Source organism: Rana temporaria, chromosome 2 (assembly GCF_905171775.1).
Source record: "Rana temporaria chromosome 2, aRanTem1.1, whole genome shotgun sequence".
NCBI classification, from domain to species: Eukaryota; Metazoa; Chordata; class Amphibia; order Anura; family Ranidae; genus Rana; species Rana temporaria.
Window position 1 is genome coordinate 440,021,277 of NC_053490.1, and position 25,512 is coordinate 440,046,788.

At 42.5% G+C, this 25,512-nt stretch overlaps 1 protein-coding gene across 2 annotated transcripts; it reads right to left on the reverse strand.

The window, feature by feature from the left end:
- Positions 1 to 3,147: 3,147 nt before the first annotated feature.
- CRK (CRK proto-oncogene, adaptor protein) lies at positions 3,148 to 25,193 on the reverse strand. Of its 2 annotated transcripts, none has more exons than XM_040338402.1 (3): positions 24,777 to 25,186; positions 15,672 to 16,204; positions 3,148 to 3,861 (listed from the first exon to the last, which is right to left on the reverse strand). In XM_040338402.1, the coding sequence occupies exons 1-3, from the start codon at positions 24,988 to 24,990 to the stop codon at positions 3,724 to 3,726; spliced, it is 885 nt and encodes a 294-aa protein (XP_040194336.1). In that variant the 5' UTR covers positions 24,991 to 25,186; the 3' UTR covers positions 3,148 to 3,723. The 2 variants fall into 2 exon arrangements, with proteins under 2 accessions (XP_040194336.1, XP_040194337.1); XM_040338403.1 differs by having other exon boundaries at positions 3,771 to 3,861; positions 15,842 to 16,204; positions 24,777 to 25,193.
- Between the last annotated feature and the right edge of the window lie 319 nt (positions 25,194 to 25,512).

Sequence of the window (25,512 nt, forward strand, 5' to 3'; positions counted from 1 at the left end):
ACAAGCAAATTCAACTTATTGAGCATGAAGCCTATTGTTGGAGATACCAAATCATGAAATGATGGCACATTCACATGGGCACTTGCATCCCTGAGCAGCTAAAATCAGGAAAGGTGTGGAAAATCTTTTACAATTTCTCTCAGCACTTGTTTCAGACAGACACGACATTAAAAAAAAAAAAATCCACATTTTTTGGGCTCTTTAGGGCCTGTGTTTCCCTGTAAAAATAGGGCATCTTCCCACAAATCAAAAACAGCTAGAAGTAAGGTACAGTACCTTAGGTTGTCACCTGCACTGAACTATGAGCGACAAAAAACTGACCTCAAAAGCTAGCAGAATGCACTTGAAACGTGCCATCAATGCAGGCCTGAATTAAAAGGAACCCGACAGGAAAAAAATACAGGAAGTGCATTTGCTGCCTTTTTTTGAAGTACAGTTCAGGGGCTGACATTTTTATCCTATCTTATCCTATCCTATCTAGGGAAAGAATGTTTACCTGTGGTCGTTAATTATAATGACTAACAGTCTTCACATTCAAAGGCAGCAAACGTAGCTTCCATATTTCTTTACCAACAAGTTGCCTTGAAACTCTTCCTGTTGCGCTACAATTCCTTCTCATATGCATGGTTCGTGACCATTTAGGAAGCCCTTTTCATTCGTAATCTAGTAAAGATCTGTAAAACCAGAAGGCACGGGCTGGAAAAAAGCTGCAGTAAAATGCAAAGAATTGGGAGCCCACTTAAAAGGTTGCGTTTGTGAACAAGCACCAACATGAGATCTTGGCTTAATTCTAAAAGTGGGTCCGGGCACTTGAGATAAGGGGCGAGGGCAAGAACGTAGTGTTTAGTGGCTAGCCAAGCCAATCTAGGTGTCAACAAGCAACTTGACTCCCCGAGCAAAAAAAAAAAAAAAAAAAAACACACACAACAACATTAGGCACACTAGCCCATCCATTTCACATGATCCGTTAACCCCAGGTTGACAAGCACAAAAAAAATCCAGGTAACATTACTGAGTCTAAAAAAAAAAAAGAAAAAAGTGGCAGGTCATCTGAGAAACAAGACAACACACAGGAACTAAACCTCGTGTTTAACATTAAATTGCACATTTATACATACATTAAGTACTGTCTGTGACTTGTGTATGATAAAAGTACATTCTACATAAAAAACAAAGGCCACCTAAATATTTATTAAAACATGAACAGAGGGGGAAAGAAAATTGTAGCGCTATATAAAAAGGCACACAATCTACAGATTTAACACCCCCAACAGTAACTTGCCTTTATTAATCCTTCAATAAAAATAAAACACACAAATTTGCATCAATACAAACATTAACAAATATAGTGTGCCGTTATTCATGCCCATGAAACTGCTACCTCAAAATAAACCTTCTAAAAGACCATCTAGTGGAAGCTCAACGTATTACTTGTTGTAGGGTTCATTTAGGAGAACGTTTTTTTCATTAGTATTAAAAATCAGTTTGGTTTTTAGAAGAACACATTGGGGCATATTTATGAAGTAGTAAACTGACTTTCACTGGTTTCGAATCAACCACTGTCATTTAAAACACATAACCAAACATTCACATGTGGTGAATATTGGTGCAACGATGTAGTTCCATTTAAGAAAAAAAAACAAAAAAACACAGGATGTAATTGTACTCATTTGATAAACACATTCACCCATACTCTCGAATAGCAATTTGAAAGCGATACATAACCTGACACAAGTACTAAACAAATCACAAAAGGGATATAGGGAAAGAGCTTGTGGGATGTGCAATTTGAAATAACATACTATATATAAAAAAAAAAAAAGGATATACAAATTTAAACAGCTTTTTAATCATTTGGAAGTGGAAGCTGCTGCAGACATGGCCTAAATGATGCGTTCTGCCTTTGTTACTCCCCCTTTTTGTCAGTCTGCTATAGGTGTTGCAGTTCACATCTGGCACCATGTTTACCGTTGATCTCTTTCTGTAATACTGTGCCATTGCAGCTGAAAAAGGGAAACACCTCCTCTTTTTCAAGCACATGTCACAATACAAAATTTGGCACAAAAAAATAGTTCTACAATGATGTACATGATGCTCCAACTCAAGCTCATTTAAAAAACAAACAAAAAAAAAAAATATTTGACCTGTTCAGCATTGAGGCACAGCCATGGATGGACAGAATATAAACTTGTACAGAAATAAAGGGGTTGATGCAATAATAGTACCACCATAGGGGTATTCTTATTTTGGGATGGCAATGAAAGTGTGGGAATGAAATAGGTGGGGAAGAGAGACGTGACCAATCCAATGATTGGACCGAGTTACTGGTTGGTGGTTTTGTTAAAGATATAAAAGGTTCAAAATGAGGAGGTGGACAGGATTAGTTTTCTTAACTCAAGGAACATCCTTTTCAGCGACACTGTCAGTCCTTGCCATCCCTTAGCTTTGTGTAATGCTGACGACAAATGCTGTCTCTCTCACACAGAATACTGCATGACAGCGCAGATCACTAGAGACACCCTATTTGCTCAGTACTCTTAGCTGGAACAATTTTCATGGTACTGTAGAAACCCGTACTTTGATCACTAGAGATCATCACTCACATGTTTTGCTTCTTTAATGAAGAGCTGAAGACACTAATTCTCACTCGCAGTGCTGCTCTACAGAACCCTTGGAAATGGAGGGGACAGATGTGGTGAGTGATTGAAGGAGGGTAGAGCAGCAAGGGATAACAGGCAAAGTAGGAAGGAGGATAGTGTAGCAAACAAGAGCCCAATAAAGGATGTGTATAGCAGTTAGACTATTCAGGGTGCGGCACCCCAAAAAAAACAAAAAAAAACAAACAAAAAAAAAAAAAAAAGATGACAGCAAAAAGTGTGGAAAAAAAAAACACACGAAGACAGCAAAAGGGTCAAGACCCCAGGGAAGAAAAGAAACAGATAGAGATAACTCATGAGGAGGAATCAGAATCTACAAGCACCATGCCAAGGTTAGTGGAGTGTAGCCTCCAGGGAGCATAGAGGAGGAGAGAGAAGCAGCCAAGGGCAGAAGAGCAGAGTGATGGATAGAAGACATGAATGATTTCACTGGAACAGACTGCAGCACAGCATATAGATAAGTTGAGGCAAAAACTGAAATCCCCTTGTGTTGACACTTTAAAAAGCCTTGCAGGTTCAGCTTTTAATTTATATTAAGGATTAAAGAAATAATACTGGAATTAGCAAAGCAGCTCTTTGATTTTCATTTACAGCTGACTTAAACACAAAATGCATAATTTAGCCAAATAAATTGGCGTACAGTGTTTACAAAAGGAAACGTTAAAAGTCAGTTATAGAAAATGGTGATGTCCAATGTCAGATCTTGAGACTTCTGGTCTGGAAAACTATACAAAATGAGAAGGAACAAAAGCCCTGTAAAAATGTCTTGTTCAAATAAAATGCCTTGCTATAAGCAACCGTGCAGTTCACTGCATTTGCATGTGGTATTGCCATGCTTTGATGTTTCATTATTGCCTACTTTCAAAAAACAAAATGCGAGCTTGTACCCTGACTCTGCCAAAACTCATAGGAACTGCCTGATCACAAGTGACAGGGTTTTGGGGCATTTGCTACTTTTTTTAAGCTACACATCTCGAAACCTGTGGAAGGCAATCTAAATGGCAGATGGAGAAAGAGGGAAACAGAGCAAGATTGTTCGCATTTTGGGAATTGGTCCAAGTCACACTCAGCTGAAGTCTTCATCGGGGTTCTGTTGATCCAGCAGACGTACGTGTGTAAATGGAAAGTGACCATATTTTCCGTTACACTCGCCTTCCCACTGACCACTCACGTTAATCTTTGTTACTTTCACTAGTTCACCAACCTGTGGAAGAAAAATGAGAGAAAATGAGCCCAAAAGCAAAAAAAAAAAAAAAACACATATGCAGCTGCTCTGTAGACCAAGGAAACCAACATTTTCAAAGAACATACTTTGCACAAGGAGCCAACAATTCATGGAAAAGTGGAGATGCGGACCAATAAAAACTTCATCAGATTATACAAGAAAGTTCTTTGTGCTTTCTTTATGTGCACAGGAAGTGACAAGGCCAATGCATTTCTGGCAAAATTAAACAGGTATTTTCTAGGGTTGTGCCAATACCAGTATCGGTATCGATACCGAGTATTTGCGGGAGTACTCGTACTCGCGCAAATACCCCCGATACTAAAATAGAATACTTGTCCCCCCCCCCGCCGCTAATCAGCGTGCAGGGAACAGCTTTCGTTTGAATAGCTGTATCCCCGCCGCGTATAGACACTCCCCCTTGCGCGGGATTGGACAGAACATCCGTCCAATCCCGCGCAAGGGGGAGTGTCTATACGCGGCGGGGATACAGCTATTCAAACGAAAGCTGTTCCCCCGCACGCTGATTAACGGCGGCATGTGCAGCATCATCCAGGTATGGGGGACATGGCTGCAATATGTGGGGGGACATGGCTGCAATATGTGGGGGGACATTTAAAAAAAGTATTGGTATTCGGTATCGGCGAGTACATAAAAGTATCAGTACTTGTACTCAGTCCTAAAAAAGTGGTATCGGGACAACCCTAGTATTTTCTGAACTTGCTGGAAAAGTAAAAAATGCAGCCAACACATCTAAAGACAGGTGAACTGCAATATATTTAGGTTTTGTGTTTGGTTTAGATATACTTTAAAGCAGTTGCGCATCAGACCAAATATCTTGCTCTTGCCGTTTTTGGAATGGTCTGATCAAGGCCGGTAGGTGGTCTTATGAAAGAACTTGATATTTGGTGAACAATGTAAAATTTTGACCTCTGGACTAAAGATCTGCAAAGTCTTGTTTTCTCTGGTCCATCCAAGTTTTATCCTGTGTTGCCCCTGAACCGCACTGGCCGTTTCACATGATAGGTTGCGGATCTGGTGCTCCTTTCTGTATTTCTAAGGTTTGAAGCAATATCAGTAGTACCCCTCCCATGAGATTAGATGTTAACCACTTCAGCTCCAGGTGGTTTTATTTTTTGCGCTATAAACAAAAAAGACCCCCAATAATAAAAAGTATTCATCAGTTTACGCCAATATGAATTCTTCTATAAATTGTTAAAAAAAAGTTCCCAATAGGCGTATATTGATTGGTTTGTGCAAAAAAAGTTATAGCGTCTACAAAATAGGGCAGGGACATTCAATTAGCGGACCTCCAGCTGTTGTAAAACTACAAGTATGGCATTTATTTTATACTAGCAACGGCAACAATGAGTGGTTTTTAGCGGGACTGCGACATTGGGGCAGACAGACTGGACACAACTGACATTTTTTCCACTTTTTGGGAACCAGTGGCATTACAGTGATCAGTGCTAAAAATATGTACCGACATTGGCAAGGGAGGGTCAATCAAGGGGTTAACGTGTTCCCCGTTTGTTTTCTAACTGTATGGGGGACTGTGTGACTAGGGAAGCACACAGATCTCAGTGTTAGCCCCTGACAGAACGGAGAACTGCCTTGTTCACTTTGGCAGATCCCCGTTCTGTCTGCAAGGAACAATCTTGAGCAGCAGGCAGAGTCCGCATCCCATGAAAGCTACAGCACAAAACTGCATACCCGCTGTAGTACGTCTGTGGCAGGTGGTCAGCAAGTGGTTAAATTACTTTTTGCGCATTTAATCTTCCTGTAATTCTTGATATAGGAAACTGAACTGACCCGAGGCTGCTGATGGGTGCCAAAATCTTGGATGTGACATCAACACCCCCAAAACCGCCATTCAAAATTACGTATTACCCTGCTATAATTTACATCCCCTCCCTCGATAGCCTCATTTATTTGATGACAGGGCAGAGGCACTGATCATAGGTGCCATCAGAGGGCACTGAATATTACCAGCAGTAACACTTGGCACACATTCCAATCAGATCCAGCTTGTTTTACATTTTTGTGCACCAATGACTGCTTCAATTGGCACTTCTATTTAATAACTTCAAGACATCTGAGAACTCTGCAGAGTCCTCAGCTATCCCAAGAAGCAGCGGTGAGGTGCAGTGACACCACCCATAACCTTCCGGAAGCTAGGTATTTATCTTTTTATTATAACCACTAAATTTTGTAAACTTTTCTTTGCCGAAAATTGTTTGGACACATTTTTTTATAAGTCCATTTTAACCATTTCCTGGCTGGCATATGTATACAGTTGTGCTCAAAAGTTTGCATACCCTGACAGAAAACATGACATTTTGGCATTGATGAAAATATGACTGATCATGCCAAAGGACGGTCTTTTAAGGAAAGCGATCATATGAAACCATCACCGTTTGGCTTTTTAAATCGCAACAAATCACCCAAAATTCCTTGATCAAAAGTTCACATACCTTGGAATGTTTGGCCATGGTACGGACACAGGTTAACATGGTGCACAAAAAAAAAGTAAAAAAATGTGGCTTTTAAAATTGCAATTAGTGTCTGTATATAAAAATGGTCAAAGGGTTTGTTCGCTCTCACATGGATGCACTGAGCAGGCTAGATACTGAGCCATGGGGAGCAGAAAATAACTGTTACAAGCCCTGCGTAACAAGGTAATGGAAATTGATATAAAAAGGATATCCAGAGCCTTGATATTCAGTCAGTACTAGTCAATCACTTATTAAAAGAAGTGGAAAATTTGGGGATCTTTTGATCCCAAACCAAGGTCAGGAAGATCAAGAAAGATTGAAGCCAAAACTGCCAGAATAGTTGTTCAAGATACAAAGAAAAACCCACAAGTAACCTCAGGAGAAATACAAGCTGCTCTGAAAAGATGGTGTGGTTGCTTCAAGCAGCACAATAAGATGACATTTTGAGATGCAAGGTCGAGTTGCCACAAAAAAGCCTGGTGAGGCGTGCCAAGGTGTTGTGGGGCATACTGTAACCAGGTTTTTTGTGACATTGGAGCAGTAAACACCAACGCCTGATTGATTAACTGGCAAGACACCCACCCATCACAGTATAAAGCTATACCACCTTTTTGGGGGAAGCAAATGCTGGCATAGGCTTGGTTTCTTTGCTTAAGTAGACACTTCTGTTTTGCACAAAGAATAAATTCACAGCAAACTACATTACCAGACTGCCGGTAACTTTTCACCCCATTCAGCCCTTCACCTCTTAATCCCCATACTTTAACATACACTCCCTACCTCTCCTCTCAGTTGTGTCCCCCCTCAAAGTCTTTTCTTTACCTCTCAGTGTAAGCGAGTGATACACACACACACACACACACACACACTTATGTCCTCTCCTTAATACTGCACTCAACTACTGCCAATTCTAACCCCACATACTACAGTGAATTTTCATATCACTCACACTCCATATTGCCCCTCTCACCCTTCCGCCAACTTCTGGAGATATATCCTCAAACCCTGGGCCTCCATTTAACTGTGGACAAGACACCCATAACCCCACACCCTCTGGCAGCACTCGCAATGAGCAAAATTTAGTTCCTATGCCTCGCCTGCCCTTGTGTACTTTACTGAAACAGGTCTTCATGAATCCAACTCTTCCAGATCCAGTGACCAAAGGGAGGTGGAGTCCTATCCCCACAAAGCGGCTTTCAAGCTCTTTCCTTCCCCTTTCATTCAAGGCACAATGTGTAAGTATTTTTAGCAGTTTGAGAATTGCAGATCTACCAGCCTCCTGGACCAGCACCAACCTTCCTTGGTGACTTCTTGGCCTGGTAACCTTACTTTTTCTCTTATAAAAGCCCCACAATTTCCAGTGACTTCAACATCCTTGTTAAGGGCTCATGCACACCGCAGCTCAAAAAAAAAAAAAAAAAAAGGGGGGGGGGGGGGCTGCTTTTACAAGTATTTGAGTTTTTATCTCTGCCTAAAAGCTTGTGCGTGATATATATATATATATATATATATATATATATATATATATATATATATATATATATATATATATATATATATATATATATATATATATATATATACATATATATATATACATATATATATATACACACACACACACACACACACACACACATATATATATATATATATACACACATATATACACACATATACACACATATACACACACATACATATACACATATATATACATACATATATACACACATATACACATATATATACATACATATATATATACATATATACATACACATACACACACACACACACACATTTTTATTGCGCTTCTTTGAGCAAAAGCCCTTTTTCTCAAACCCTCCCTCAGCCCATTTTAGTTTGAGCTTTTCCACACGTTTTTTTTTGGCCCTTAGGCGTCTTTTCTACTTAAAAGGGCCTCTCAAAAATGCAAGTTTGGTGAAGGGTTCATTTTTGCCTGTAAGAGCATATGCCAAACTCAAAAGCTGTAGTGTGCATGGACACATTGGCTAACATGGAGTGGAGTTTTCAGGCAGGAAAAAAAACACAAAACAAAAAAAAGCCCAAAAGACTTTAGGAGCAGCTTCTTTGAGATACCGTGTGCATGAGCCTTAATACTAACACTCCAGCTACTTCTAAACTTCAGTCTACCCTCCTTCTTGATCTGAAGCAATGCATATACAAGGTGTGTGTAAAAAGTTCAGTGAATGGTCCGATCGCTCAATGGCTACATGGGCCAGGTGCGCACGTTCACATGGCTATCCAGACACAAGTTGAAGTGTCACCTAGCGTGGAGTACACATGACCGTCCGGGTATACCCACTGTGGTCTGAAACGTAATCAGTGAAAGGTAGGGTCACAGGGCAATGGAGCAATGAGCGAACATCAAGTTCTGCTACAAAAGTGGGAAAACCAACGACAAAAGCATACAAAGATGGCGCAAAAGTACGGGACGGGAGCAGAAAATGTGTTTATGACTGGTTCAAATTCGTCCACACAAGGGAAGAAAACGACAGAGGAGCCACGTTCGGGTCGGTCGTTGACAGACACTCAGACATGCTCGAGCGAGTGCGACAAATGCTGGCACGAGATTGGTGACGGACAGCGATTAATGGTGGAGGAATTGGGCATTAGCAAGGACATGGTGTAAGCAGAAGATCTGTTTCTGGATTGTGCCACACAAGTTGACAGACGAACAGAAAGCAAAACTGATGGAAACCTCTGGAGATTTAAATTTTGTGTGACAGGAATCCATCCTTTCTGCGAACCATCATCACAGGGAGCGAGACCTGGTGACCAGTTCAATCTGGAACCTACGTGGCAATCGATCGAATGGTGTTCGCCGTCTTCCCCGCCTGAAGACCATCATGAAAAGCACACATTTTGCAGACGTGGCGGCAAAACAAGAACGACAGCAGTTCTGCAATCAATTTCAAAAGAGGCCTTTGCCAACAGTTTCCAGAAGGTTTATGAACGTTTCCAAACGTGCATTGTGAAGGATGGCGATTTTAGCAAATTTGTTTGCATCATCCGTTTTTTTCCGATACCATTCAAACTTTTTAGACACACCTCGTATACGCCTCACTCTGATGGCAACACTTTTGACCTTTGATTCTCCTACCCAAGCACTCCCTTATTAGTTTCACTCTAGTCTTCCACCTCCTCTCCTTCCAACCGCCTAACCTTTGCCACTTTACCTCTTCTCCATTTTGCTTCGGACCACCTCCACGAAACAAAAACAAAAAAAAAAAACTCACCCTTGCCCAACCTAGTGATTGCTGTCTACCACAGTTCACAGTCATCCTCCCTGGACACTTACATTTATAAAAGAAGCCAAGCATATAAAAAAAAAAAAAAAAAAAAAAAACATCCAAAAAGAAAACAAACAATTCCTATGGAGCACCCAGAGTATAATAAAAGTAAATCTGCAGGTGAAAATTAGACTGATATTGTTGTCATGAACCCCAAACCCCTCCCCTTTGCACTTGAAAGTATTCAAAACATCAAGATCAGCATTTTTGAATATTTTCATTTTTTTTTTAAACTGGAGCATATAGGATGCCAGTAATCTGGAAGTGATGTCATGACATGGCTTCCAGGTTACTACATCCGAATCCCGAACAAAGCCTGGCTGATCTCTCGGGCCTCCCTGTGGAACGGGATACCCTGGCGGATCAGTGGTCAGACGTCCCCTCCCGCTGCTTGTAACAGCAAGCGGCTGCTGAGCCGCATTGGTTGCAGTTACAAGAAAGCCGACCGTATGCTCTAAAGAGCAGTACTGGGGTTGATGCCTGCAGCTGCATGCATAACCAGTTACAACCCCTTGAAGCAATATCGGTGAGTTTGTGACGATGCTTAAAAAAAAAAGTAAATATCGGCTGCACTGATAATCGGTGGACCCCTAGTGAAAATGACAATCCTCCACCAACATCATGGCAAACCAGGGCTCTTACCCCCACTAAATAGGTGGTCTGACAGCGCTCAAACACCCACCAGGCTTGCTCCTGTTCAACATAAACTGCACAAAAGACTAAGGCTCAAATCCTGTTGTCCCCTCTGAGAAAGTCTCTCCACAGGTTAGATTCTTATATAGATATGCCATAAAATGAATTGTTCAATGCTCACAATATACAGCAATTCCAATTCCCTCTGAAGAAATGCAGTCATAATCTTTTTGCAACAGCTGGAACTCTGCCTTCTCATACCGGTCCAAAAAGTCTTGAGTATCTGTGGCTTAAGCCCAAGCTGGCCATACATTACACAATTTCCTTGTACCATTTTCCTTTAGATTTACCAAAACCATATAATATGGAGGACAAACACTTTAAATTCATATGCATTTAGGCAGGCGCTTGACCTACATAGTTAAAAAGATAATTCTAAACAAAAATTAAATAAGAAAATTGTACAAGGTAAGGGCAGCTCAAGGCCCCTGTCGCACTGCCGGACCGTTCAGGTCCGCCTGTCAGTTTTCAGCGGACCTGAATGGCCGCTCCATTCTTCTCTATGGAGCGTCGGATGTCAGTGCTGACATGTCTGCTGACATCCGACCCAATAAAAATCAGACGGATGGCGGAAGAGAAGGGGGCAGGGCCTGGGGGCCCTGGTTCCATGTCTGAATGGACACAGGGAGCTGCAGATCAGCTGTCCCCATGGCAAGCTGATTGTTGTGGGGACAATAAACAGGAGGGAGGGACCATGAGCACCAAAGAGGGACCAAAGAACAGGAGGATCTGGGCTGCTCTGTGCAAAACCACTGCAAAGATGAAGGCAAGAATGAAAGGTTATTAAAAACAAACATAAAAAAAAACACACATACCACTTTAGTATCATTTTAACCTACATCCCATCTCCTTGTTCCCAATTACCTACAAAATCCTCAAATGCCTGGTCTACGAACAACTGACACTATACCCCTGAGAATAACCTTCTTGATCCCCTTGAGTCTGGATTTCGCCCTCAACACTTCACAGAAACGAATGTAAAACTCACGGCTAAAACCCAATGGTCACTATTCTATGCTCCTACTCCTGGACCTTTCAGCTGTCTTTGATATGGTTGACCCTTCCCTCCACCTCAACAAAAAATAAAAAAACTTCACTCCTTTGGTCTCTATGACGATACTCTTCGTTGGTTCTCATTCTACCTATCCCACCGCACTGCCATCTGCAATTCTACCTCTTCTCCTTTTCCTTTTTTCGTCAGGGTCCCCAAAAGGTTCTGTTCTTGGACCTCTTCTATGGTCGATCTACACCTCCTCTCTTGGTCAACCTCCCATGGCTCGCAATATATCAGCTGATGAAACCCAAATCTCTCTCCACAGTTCACGCCAATTCCATACGCAACAAATTAAATTCAAAATACTAACAAACCATCCACAACTTTTCCCCCAGCAATATCACTAACCTTGCTTCAAAATGCTACCCAAATCATTCTTTTCAAAATCTTCTGCTCTCTAGCGCCCCCATCATCTCCTACCATGCTCCCCTCCAAGACTTCTCCCAAGCCTCCCCAATCAGTCTGAATACCTCATGTTCTGTCCACTTGTAGTCGACCTCTGAAAACCTTTTTATAGAAGCAAATCATACCTCCACCTGACAACCGCATATTTCTTCGCCATCAACTCATTCCACATAATTATTACCTTTTGTATCACTTGACCCTTCCTTTTAGATTGTATGCTCAAAAGAGCAAGACCCTCTGATTCCTCTTGTACTGAAATTTAATGTATTGTCTGCCCTCATGTTGTAACACTGTTAGCGCTATATACATTTTGTTAAAACCTATGTTTGGGGGTTAAGTAATTTTTCTAAGAAAAAAAAAATGCAGATTGTAACCCGAATGTGAGAAACGTCACATTGGCCCAGACAGCAAGGTGTTCAGGCTGGTTCACACAACATGGAGTCTAGTGCATTTTTTCTCTGCATTAAAAAAATGCATGAACAGAAGGTTACATGGATTCCAATGGCAAAGCTCACACCATTGCAGTGTGTTCCAATACAGTCAACAAAAGTAGAACATGCTGCATTTTTTCTGCAACGAACTGCACTGAAACACAGCAAAACGCATCAAAAACTAATTCGAGCAAAATAAAATAAAACCCACACAACTCAGGAAACTTTGCAAAAAAATAAAAGAAATGCACTGGAACATAACATGCATACAGAAACCCATCCGGAACTCATCTGAACTGCATTTCTGTGGTGTGAACTGGCCCTAAGCTACACTTATCTGCATATACATGGCACCGATGCTGTAAAGTACTGGCCATAAAATGCTACCGATTCATTGAAGACAAATGGTAATTTTTCTCAATGACCCTAAAAATCTAAAAGGTTTTGACAAAAAATGTTAATGCTGCATGTAAAATTAGATACAAACAATAGGATGTCCAAATGTGAATAGCACAGATATAAACAGAATAATGAGTCAACTTGGAATCTCATGTTCCATCTTTAGCTTCAAGTTTCCAAACCTCATGAATAAATGACTGAAAATACCCATTGTGCATAAAATATTACAGTCAGGGTATTCCTTCCTTTTCTAGCTACTCATAATCTTTATGAAAAGGTCACACAGGTCAAGAATCGTGTATCTCAGCATACCCAAAGGATCAAACTACCAAGTCACAGGGTCTGAAAACCAAAACCTGAAAATTTGATGCATGGATAGCAAGACTTTTTTTTTTTAAGGTTAACAAAAACAGATCCGGTTCCCTTAAAGTTTGAACGGCACAGTGCTGTGCAATTTGGCCTCTTCCATCACCTAAAAAACCTGACTGATCTTGCCTGGCTATACCCTTCCCCCTGTAAACTGACCACAATATATAATACCTGCTGAGCCCGAGCCTGTGGTCAGTTTAAGTGCCTCTGTCACCCGCAGCCCGGCTCTGTCCTCTCTCCCTCCCTTCCTGTCTGCCGGCCCCTCCTGCTGCTCTTATAACTACTATAAAATCCTCCCATCCCTCTAAGATGTGTCCCTGTGCCATAAAACAATATGCTCTGTACCTATATCAGAGTGGCTCCTGACACTTGCGTGACCCCCCCTCGGCCCACTGCCATTCTTCCCAGCCCCGCCCGCTGGAGCCGTCAGCCACACAGAGAAGAGAGCCGAGGAGTCACATGAGCTGCTCTGATATAAGTACAGATCAGCATATTTTTTATATAACACAGGGACACATTGTTATGTTAGAGGGGATGGGAGGTTTTTATAGTAGTGGCTTAAAGAGGTTGTAAACCCTCATGTTTTTTCCCCCCTTAATGCATCCTATGCATTAAGGGGAAACTTCTGGCAGTCATCGCCCCCCCAGTTTTAGCAGCAATTTTAACACCCGCAGCTGCAGGCATCGCCCCGGGACAACCCCTTCAAGCCGGCCGCAAATTTGCGCAAGGTTGGCGTGAAGGGGTTAACATTGGTCTCATAGCCTGAGAAATCTTTGGTCTTTGCAATTACATTGCATAATATCCAAATGGTCAAAACTTTACTGCTCTTAGTATATGTAAGGATTTACAACCAAATTAAGTGAAGTGACTATCCCCATGTGATGCACAAATTAAACAAAACCTCCCAAATAAGTTGTACCTGTTTAAATCAACAGCCATTCAAGCTGCAAAACTTGTACAGCTTGTCTGAGCATCCAGAAAGCAGGGGAGTGGGTAGCTGAAATTACACACTGTAGATCTCAGTGAGCTTTTAGTACTGAGGGGAGGGGAGGGGAGGGAAGGACACACACCACCCCTCACCCCCTTTTCACAAAGCCTTGTAGTTCTGCAACAGCTGGGGGTGCGATAATTGCATATCCCTGCACTATAGGATGGGCTTTGTTCATATTTTGTCAGAGGTTTACAACTACTATAAAATGAAACAGCACCTAGGGAGCTGCGGTGGCTCAATGCGATTGGCACTGCGCTGACAATCCATTCACCTCTGCAGCCAGGGGTTCTCGGCTACACGTGAATTGAGTTTGGTGGTCTCAGCCCAGCTCCCGGTGGGTGTGCTATGCGAGGTAAGCCTGCGCTTAGTACGCCCACCCCCCTCCCACAAAAACCACCACACTTACACGCACTCGAAATTGGGTTAACATGCACGCACTTTGACCACGCGGTCTCTAAAAAAAAAAAAAAAAAAGAGGCGAAGGACTAACAGGGCTGGTTGAGCGGGCTAGATCCTCTCACTCCCTTATAGGGAGTCCCTCTGCCCCATTGGGCTTCAAAGCGGAGCAGGTAGTGAGGACCCCCTCACACACCCGCCATTAACACCCGGGGCATGGAGAAAGGTGGCAGATTGCCTCTGGGGGAGGCCTGCCTACTCCCAACTCCTGCTGTCCGGCTCCTCTCGAGTACACGCACAAAATACACTTAAAAAAAAAAAAGACAAAAAAAGAAGAAAAAAAATAAATAACAGCACCTTTAGTGCTGTGTCCCTAGTCCCTTGCCTGTCTTACACTCACCTGTCTCTGATAGGGTAAGGTATTGCTCACAAAGTCAGAGTTGCTTGTCAGTATCTTATGAGCTGGACAAGTACAAACATTGTGTGCACTCTATTCAATCCTTTGGATATTTTGAAATATCTATATGAGGAAATTAGGAATGAGCAAAGTGCAAAGTACAAGACAAGAGCTCTGAGTAATACCTTTTAGGATCAAGAACAGAGAATGTAACCAGCCATACACTTCTATACTTTTTTTGTTCAGCTGAACAAAATAAATCCAACACATTCCTAAAGGCATGCTAAACCGTTGATGGAAGAATCTCCACTGCCGGCTACCTGGTGTGGACTTTTTACAAATATGATTGACGCTCCTCTTTAAGGATACACACCAGGACTACATTTGCACTGCATACAGTGTGTCCATGGTTGCCATGGAAAGTAATGCATGGAGCAGTATCCACAAACAGGTGGTTTTCCTTGATGGAAATATTCTGTCTTAATATAAAAAAAATTAGGGGTTAAAAAAATACATTATACATAAACTATTCTTGTACACTGTACAATAATTCTCAATGTACAGGCATCTAACACATTTAAGAAGTTATAAACCGTCTAAAAACCAGGCTGATGCTTTTTTTTTTTTTTTTAAATCTCTGGAAAGCAAAAATAGTAAGAATTGAATATCAGTTTCAAATAGCAAAACCAACAAATCTCATAACATGCCTTTTCCTCAACGGACATACTTCAGTTTGCAGAAAAATAATCTATACTACTTTTGATTTAGCCTAAACAATGATTGAAATTGAAAGGAAAATCAATATGAAAATACAATTTTCCTTCATGGCTGCCCCCATTATATACCTCCAAAGCCAAGGCTGTCTTGTCGTAGGCATTGGGGACTCGCTTCTGGATAACCCTGGCAAAAATGGGCCCATTCTGGAGGTTAGGCAGCGGAGTGTTGACACTGGGCTGAGCATAGGGCCCTGGCTCCGGCCCACCCAGTGGCTGCGGATGCGAATTTTCCTGGTTACCTCCAATCAGAGCAGACCCGGAAGTTGGGGGAAGCTTGTACTTTTCCACATAAGGCACTGGTATCATGCCCCGTCTTCCTTCGTTGTCCTCTGCATTCCACCACTGCTCCTCAGGCTTTTCCCGGATTCTCAAGATGTCTCCTTTCTTAAATGGTAGATCTTCTTCATCGTTGCCATTAAAGTCAAAAAGAGCCCGTACATATTCTGCTTCCTCCTGCTTCTGGATCACTCCAGATTGCTTAGACTTAGAAACAGGTTCTATTAAAGTGGTAGTGTCCAGATAATGTATCTTATAAAATTCCAGCAGAGCAGGTAAGGAGTCAAACTCTTGATCCCCTATCCGAAACCTGGTCTGGCCCAATCCTGTAAAAAATAGATAGAAAAAGCATGAGCAAGTATCTAAACTGTGTGTACTATAATATCCATTTCCTTCCTGTAGTATAAAGAAAGATGGCTAGACAGATTCTTGTAGTAAAAGGTAATTGCATTTAAAGTACCACACCAAGCTTTTAGTATAGTGGTCTTTTAAGGCGTTACTAAACCCACAACAATAAAATCAGTCTGTATCTGCAGTAAAGCACAATCGTTATACTCACTGTGGAGCCTAAAGTGTTAATCCTGCACATTGCATAAAAAGGCTGCTTGACCCCCATCTTCTCTGATCCTCCCTTTCTTCCAGTCAACAATTCATCCCCCAATAGTACATTATGTTATGATTTATAAGCAAGATTCTTCCATCTTTGATCTGTCTATCCATTTAGGCATGGCAGACTAAATATGACTAATATGTTTGGAGATCTGGTTCCATTCATGTGCACGTTCTTGGATCCAGTGCCACATGCCAGTCTTGCAGTAACATTTACTATGTGACACACCCTATCTGCTCGCTCTTAACACACTAATATATCAATTGATATCACAATATTTAATATTTTTCTAATCATACACTCAATACTGTGCCTAGGTGCGGGAAACCCTTTTCTCTCCCTTCCCATCCATGCCGACTCCTTTCGCCACTCCCTGTAGGCCGCTTGGTAACTTTTCCCCTACCGTTTGTCCTCCCTGGGACGCCATCCTGGTGGAAGGTTGGCCTGGGAGATAGAGATATATATAGATATATCTATCTATCTCTATAGCTTTTTTTTCAATAATTTGTAGAAGCAAATTTCTCTTAATTATGTATTCTGTTACAGCAGCATCAAAAAGTCCTCTGAAGACCCCCCCCCCCCAAGGGGTTGAAACACATCAGAAATTGTCATTTGCCTGTACATTGTAAATGTCAGATTGCATGCCAATTTTTATGCTTGCATCCTTGTGTGTACATACGATTTAAGATTTTTACCAGAGCTCATATCTCAACTGTTATGATTCCAATTAATTTTATACAATAAAACGTATTATACACCTGTGTGAATCTTTGAATCAGCTGCCTAAAATCCCCATTGGGGGGATTTTCCCATATCATCTGTATTCACCTTTCTATTCTTCATTCCCCCACAGCCAGCATCTAAATAAGCTGTCCTGGCAATGTGGAGAGGGATGACATTACTCTCCTGGTCAAGTAACCTTGCTCAGAGCTATTGCTGGTTGTTGGACCCTAGGCTTGCTAAAAAAAAAAAAAAAAAAAAAAAAAAAGGGGTTCTTTTGATTTTTTTATCAAATTTTTATAAAATGCTTTTGGAATAAAAATCTGTTTAAAAGACCGTTTTCTATTTAAGATACGTTAATTTTTTTTTTTTTTTTTAACAGAAAAGATACGTTAATTTAGTTTATTCTGCATAAAATGGAGCTTTGTTATGTAGAATGTGGCTGAATATTCTGCAATATTTACATTTTTGGTAAACTCGTTTCAGTGAATTAAAGCAGAGATAACATGCACTGCATTGAGGCATCCACACAATTTCACAGCAACTATAAGAAGAAAATCCCAAAGTTCAGGAATATTCCCTTTTCCCATTGTTTAGCAAATCTAACTACACTACAAACTGTATGATTGAATTGGTTCTGATATCGCCGATTTACTAACCCGACACCTTATTCTAAATAGGAAACCTTTATTTTGTGTGCAAATATGAAGAGCACCTGTCATTTCAGATCCGTTATGGCAGTGCCTGTCAGCGGGAATCCACTCACCTGCTGCCGCCATGTCCCTCATCTTATTGCGTCAACGCCGCATCACCAGCCGTCCCATTAAAGTGAACAGGACCGTCAGCGAGTCGGAGGAGGAGCCGCTATGGGACAGAGATGACAGTTGCTCTTTAACCACTTCAGCCCCAGAAGAATTGACTGAATGACCAGGCCATTTTTTTGGATTCGCCACTGCGTCACTTTAGCTGACAATTACGCGGTCGTGCGACGGGGTACCCAAACAAAACTGACGTTCTTTTCCCCACAAATAGAGCTTTCTTTTGGCGATATTTGATCACCTCTGCGGTTTTAATTTTTGGCGATATAAAAAAAAAAGTGACAATTTTGAAAAAACAAAAAGTAATATTTACTTTTTGCTATAATAAAATATCCCTAAAAAATTTAAAAATTTTCTTCAGTTTAGGTCGAGATGTATTCTACATATTTTTGTTAAGAAAAGAAAAAAAAATGATATTGTGGAGGAAACACTTAACGCCATTTTGGGACCATTGCCATTTATACAGCGATCATTGCTATAAAAATGCACCTATTACTGTGTAAATGACACTGGCAGTGAAGGGGTTAACCAGTAAGGGGTCAAGTGTCTCCTAGGGAGCGATTCTAACTGTGTGGGGGCTGGGCTATCAGTGACATGACATTGATCACTGCTCCCGATTACAGGGAGCAGCAGATCAGTGTTCTGTCACTAGGCAGAACAGGGAAATGCCTTGTTTACAAAAAGACATCCACCGTTCTGCCTCTCCGTGACACGATCGCAGGACACCAGCGAACAGAGAGTCTACGGGTCCCGTGGGCAGTCACAGGGACCGCGGCTGGCACGTGCCCGCTAGGTGGCAGATTCAAAGCAACGTACCTGCTTTGCCTTTCCGCGCCATTCTGCCGACGTAAAGGTATGTTAGGAAGTCGGCAAGCGGTTAAAAATGACTTAAACAAAGCAGTCAATATAGGCCTCATTCGTTCATTATCTGAAACCTTATCAATGGCCTGAGGGCATCTTTTTCACTGGTGTACGTGGCCGCTTATCATAAGTTCAGTCATGAACATAACCTGCCACTAAATATATATTCACACATGACTATGCAACAAACATGTACAATTTAAAAACAAATGTCACCAACATTGTGTATTTCTCCACAACAATGTGGGCATATATAACACAATGTATTGATATACTGTTTCCAACATTTAAAATGTATTTCTAGGGTCAACACTGAACTGCCAACTTTGCAACTTACTAGAAATACATACCGTCTCAAAAGTCCACAAATTGGTAACAGAGTATAAAGTTTTGGATGACAGAAGACCATGTAACTTTTCCTTCCAAGGAAATTGTAAGTCTACAAAATACTCATGACAAAACCACAAAATGCCTACAATGTTTCCAGGCATGGAAAAAAGTTGTGACACAAATTAGAGTATTCCAAGTCTTTTTTTATCTTTACTTGCCCACCCGCCCAGCATCCTCCATGGTCTAGTATTGCCAGTTCTCTAGGCAGGACACTTGCATCATTCTGTCTATGGAGTCCAGCTAGTCACTAAAACGCATTCACGGGGGTGCGACGGAGTAGGCTAGGCTCACAGTACTCCAAGACTGAGAAGCTACCCGCATGTACTTGCTCATGAAGCCATTACCTGTGAATGATCTGCATCCATGGCCAATCATTCACAAGTCATTATTCCACGAGTGATTACATGCGATTGGGTGCGATTAGCTGTGGAAGCTGTCAGACTACCACTGCTTTCAATGGGGCTGCCGCCAATCACAGGAAAGCTCCTAAGTCCCCTCATTGCTGTGTCAGAAAAGCAAAATAAAAAAAAGGAGCAAAAAAAATAAAGGGGAATGGTGGCACTAACAAGCATAGAAAAGTTGCTTTATTTCAATTCCATTAAGGCTACTTAATGATTTTTAAAAAAAAAAAACACTAAACAGCAAAGTTAGCCCATATTTTTTGTATAATGGGCAAGATGATGTTACACCGCGAGAATCGTGATCTTTATTCCAAGCAAAAAAATCGTGATTCTCATTTTAGCCAGAATCGTGCAGCTCTAACTCCCACTGCAATCCAACAGATAAACCAAAAACACACAACATACACTTGTAAAAGCAAATATAACAATTCTAACAATACATGAAGTTAACATAACCATATGCAAGAAAATAACTCACAAAGAAGCTATTAAAAAACAAACAAAAAAAAAAACACAAAAAAAAAAAAAAAAAAAAAGGATACTAAATATATGCAAAAAACGTAATCAATGAAATAACTGAAGATAAAGTCCAAGAAATAAAATATTAACTGAAAATATACAAAAGTACAAAACAAAAATTGAAATGAAGTATGAAATCAAGTATTAAATAAAAAAAACTGAAGCATTACCCATAATCCATGGATAAACAAGGCAACAAACGGCGTCTTGTACTAGAACACCAAAGACCAGGAAATTCCCGCCAACTAACCATCCAAGTACGTTATATTCAACTTCTAACAATATCACATACGTACGTATATTTTTGTATGTAAAAGTTTTGCCACAGCTACCCGTAAGAAATGATATCTATACTCTCTGTACACAAAAAATGAAGACTAGATATCGGAACGACTAGCCAACATAAGAAATTTTTATGAACAAGGGCGCTATTTTTGTCTACCGAGGAAGTAGTCCCAGGTGACCAAATTTCCAGGCAAATCCTTTATTGCCAATGGAACTGTTTTAACATTTGCTATATGCATTGGAGTTTGCGACCATCAACCCCTGAGGTTTACTTCATGCTCATTGCACCATTGAGGCAAAGCGCTCATTATGCCCATTTGACGCATGTGCTGTACGTAGGTACCTGTGTCCATCTCATCCAGTAAGCGTGCCAACTTTACTTAAGATCAAGCATTTTTCTAATTCATTATTCACTTGTGTTAATGCACTTTATACCATGATGGAATCTCCTAATAAGATGGAATATGTGCTTTTAACACATCAACTTCAGGGACAACATGTTCACGTTCTGCTCAATATAGCCCCACCCACTTTCAGATGCCACTGTAATTAGATAATCAATAGTATTCACTTTACCTGTCAGTGGTCATAAAGGCGAGACGGATCAGTGTATATACTGGAGAAATCTTGGCAACCCACAGACCCTGCCCAAAAAGTTTGTTAGAAGTACAGCTACCCTCTAAACCCACTGCCAAGGACTGCCATAAACCATTGCAGACCGCCTTGCATACATTTACTTTGAGTGGTTATACCGGGATGATGCATGTAGCTACAGGCATCATCCCAGTAGGGTTTTTTTTTTTTTTCAACCAGTGATTCTCTTATGCAATAGCCATTCCAGGTGCTGGGAGTCATCATCCCTTCCCTCTGGGTGCCTTTCTTGGGCTTTCCCACCAGGTGCCCAGCAGTGCAGCCAACGGTTCCATTGGTTCACCATAGAGCCGATTGGGGACCAGAACTTACCCGAACAGCTCTATGTTATATTAAACCAGAAGTGATAAGCATTTAGTCACTTCCTGTTTCGGTCTTTTGTTTACCAGCAAGGCAAAACTTTGGTTGGAACCGATCCGAGTTGGACCTGAAGCTTTCAAGGGCAGGGGAGAGATCCGGGTCTAAAAGTAAAGAGAACCTGTCACTACCTATTGCTATCACAATGTATGTTTACATTACCTGTGATAACAAGTTATCAAAAAAAAAATCACTGCTATTGCTACAGAAATCTGACACCACCAACATCACCAGTAACACTAATATAATGATCAGTTCTAAAACTATACACTGTACTAATGACACTGGATGGAAAGAGATTGGGTAGTCAAGGGGGTTAAATGTGTGCTGCTTTTTCCAATCATCTGTTTCTTAGCCCTTTGCAGAGAGAAGAAACAGATCATTCCCTCTGTACAGAGCCCTGTGTTGGTCAATACAGGGCCCTGGGTTGTAATAAGACACAGCCAATCAGCAGGTCCCAACCATGAATCATTGGCCGGGACCTGCTAACAAACTCCTGCTGTGCACAGCTAGCGTCGGTGGGAAGAGGGACGTTGTGTGCCCTAAAGCCGGCCAACATTTCAGGCGTTCGGTCTGGAAGTGGTAGACAGGTACCGTGTTTCCCCGAAAATAAGACACCGTCTTATATTTATTTTTCCTCCAGAAATCACACTATGGCTTATTTTCGGGGGATGTCTTATTTGTTTTACCGGCAAGTATGGTACAACAGTATGGTACAACAATCTACATTTATTCAACTATCCCCTGGTGTTTGTGTGGGGTGAGAGACTGTTGCTGGTCAGTGCTGGGGAGAAGCTTTACTTCTTCCCCTGAGTACAAAGCGTCCTGCTCCTCACTTCACTTAGGAGACTTTTTACTTTCACCTGACAGGGGGAGCCGACCTTACCGTATTTATGGGGCTGCCGACACCTCTCAGGTCACTTAGAGATACCGTGGAGCAGATAAGAAGGGCTGCACGACTTCTTTACAGCTCCTGAGCTCCGCACCAGTACAGTACGCCTATCACGTCTTGTTTTCCCGCCCGCGCCACTACGCATACGACACGCCATCACTACGTCTTATTTTCGGGGATTCGACACGCCATCGCTACGTCTCATTTTCGGGGGGGGGGGGGGGGTCTTATATTTCGATCTTGCGTCGAAATCCCGATACGTCTTATTTTCGGAGTACGTCTTATTTTCGGGGAAACACGGTACTAATGTAAACAGACGTGAAGTAACCCCATCACTAAAAGCAAGGTCACCTCATTAAAGCAGAGGTTCACACAAAAAGTGAACCTCCGCTTTTTGGATCCCTCCCCCCATCCGGTGTCACATTTGAAACCTTTCAGGGGGGTGCAGATATCCATCAGACAGGTATTTGCACCACTTCCGGGTTCTGACTCCCGCAAGGGAATCCAGCCTGGCACCTCATCCTCCCTGCTGTCTTCTGGGAAACACTGTTCCCAGGAGAGAGCGGGGACCAGTGACTGCGTGCCGCGATCCTCACGCATGCGCAGTAGGGAATCGGGCAGTGAAGCCGCAAAGCTTCACTTCCTGATTACCTCACCAAGGATGGCGGCGGAAGCAGCTGAGGACCAAGCGATTGCTCGGCCTCGGCTGCCAACATCGCGGGCGCGCTGGACAGGTAAGTGTCCATTTTTTTAAAAGTCAGCAGCTGCCGTATTTGTAGCTGCTGGCTTTAAAAAACAAAAACAAATCGGCCGAACCTCCACTTTAACATGGCCCTGGGCCCCTCATCACCCTGGTCTGCTCATAATTACAGTCCTAGCCCCTTTTAAAGTGGTTGTTAACCCATTACAACAACTTCAACCTACAGTTAAGCCTATATTAAAAGGGGAGTTCCAGGCAATATTTATGTTTATTAAAAGTCAGAAGCTACAAAAGGTGTAGCTGCTGGCTTTTAATAAACAGACACTTACCTGCTCCGGCGTTCCAGCGATGCACCAGCCGGGGGTATGCTCCTCTCCCCCCCCGGCTGGCGTCTTCATTGTCACTGTGGGCACCCGGCCGTGACAGCTTTCGGCTTCACGGCCGGGCACTCACTGCGCATGCGTGCGCAGCCCGGCGCTGTTTGATTGGACAGGCGATCGCCTAGGACTGGTCACGTGTCCTAGGCGATCACCTACGGGGAGGGGCTGCCAAAAGGCAATTAAGCTTAATCGCCTTTGCAGCCCCTCGGCGGAAGGAGGAAGTGGGACAGGAAGTCCTCTTCTCCTGAAGCCCCCACTCCCCCCCAAAAAAATTACATGCCAAATGTGGCATGTAAGGGGGTGAGGAGTGGGATAAGCGGAAGTTACATTTTTGGGTGGAACTCCGCTTTAAGGCTTACCTATAGTTGCAACAAATACCTATTTGCAGAAAATACCGGCACCGAGGTCTAGGGCGCTAGCGCCATAGACATCGGTCGCAGGCGCACTAAGCGGGCCGCTTCTAACGGCTATCATGCGTGGGAGCGACATCATCGCTGCTCAGGCCAGTCACAGCGATACCCGGAAGTCACTCCGGGTATCATGGCGGCAACGAAGGAGATCACCCAGGACCACTGCCGGGGCTTCAATCTCAGGTAAGTAATTCATGACATGCTATGCATTATGCCTTTCTCTTGCAGGTTAAGGAAATGTTTTGGGTTTACTTCCTCTTTAAAGCAATATAAAAACCCAAACTACAATATATTGCAACTTACCAATCAGATGTGATGGCTGCTTCAGGTTTATTTAGGCTTCTCCCCACACCCCCCCCCCCCTTTCACCTGGTGATTTGTACAGTAAACACCTCCTGGTAATTAGGGGGCCTCACACTCAAAAGAGCAACAGACACTTATGAACAGCAGCATTGCCCATCTGGGGTGGGGTGTTAGTGTATCAAAATCTGCTAGTACATATAACAGATTGACCCTGAACTCTAGCTAACACATAAAGCAGTTACAGTAAACTCTTTACTCCTTTTGGGATAAAGGCTTTCCATAAATACTGATCATTGTAAGCACCCCTGTCAGTGGTAAATTGTCTCGACCTAACTGCTACATCTGCAGGACAGTTTGTTCTGTTGAAAGACGTCATACTGGCCAGATCACTAGTTTAAAAAAAAAATAATGAAGAAAGAAATCATGAGAAAAGAAAAGACGAATGCAGCCAGCAAATCTAATGACTGGTAAGCTGCAATATGGTTGCGTTTGGGTTTTTTAATACCACTTTAAACCTAGTTGTGGGCCTCTCATCACTACAGTCCCCCCAATAACCCAGAGTCCCCCCAATCCTGACTCCAGTCCCCTCCCCCTCACTCACCGCTCTGCCGGTTGTTGCTGACGCTGTTGATAATGTAATGGGAGACTTTGGAGTTCTCGCTGACGGAAAGCACGTAGTCCCCGGGGATGGTGGTGGAGTCCCGTACCAGGAACACCCCGTGCCGCTGGCCCTGCAGCAGGTTCACCGCCTCCTGTCGGTTCTGCCTCCCCCAGTACCAGCTCGCTCGGTCCTCGGAGTCGAAATTGCCGGCCATGGCCCTTTTCCTCCCCCCTTAGTCTCCGCTCCCCCGGTATTCCTTCAAGCCGGCTCTAGGCGCCCACCGACGCCGCCAGTCGTCACTCAAGCAGCACACGGGCCACTTCCAACTGATCCCGACCTCACCAAACCCGAAATGGCGGCACAGGAAAGATCTGACCTCACCTTCCGGAAGTGCGTCATCAGAGCGGCGTCCGCGGCGCGTGTGAAAACGTGCGCCTCCTCCTCTGTGGAGGTCAGGAGGGTCCGGGGCGGGGCGTGATTAGAGAGTATTATTGTTTCTTTAACAATGAAGCCTGGGAAGTAAAAGGACCAAGGCAGGCTACCTGTTGGGATACTTACCTGGCTTTCTCCAGTTTCACCTTATTAGTGTAGGCTTGACTTCTCTGACTTAGGGACTAAGCCTGCCTTATGTTTTTATTTTTTCTAATTAATCTGTATTGAACTCTGTGTGCTTTGGGATGCCAAAATAGGCAGAAGACAAATAAAATAGAAAATAAAAACCAGAATCGGAGCGTGG

Coding starts and splice junctions, on each gene's coding strand:
- CRK (XM_040338402.1), bottom strand. CDS start 24,990: ATGGCCGGCAATTTCGACTCCGAGGACCGAGCGAGCTGGTACTGGGGG. Junction 16,205..24,776: donor CAGCAACAACCGGCAGAGCG/GTGAGTGAGGGG, acceptor TATTTTTTACAG/GATTGGGCCAGACCAGGTTT. Junction 3,862..15,671: donor AGACAGCCTTGGCTTTGGAG/GTATATAATGGG, acceptor TTTCTTCCACAG/GTTGGTGAACTAGTGAAAGT.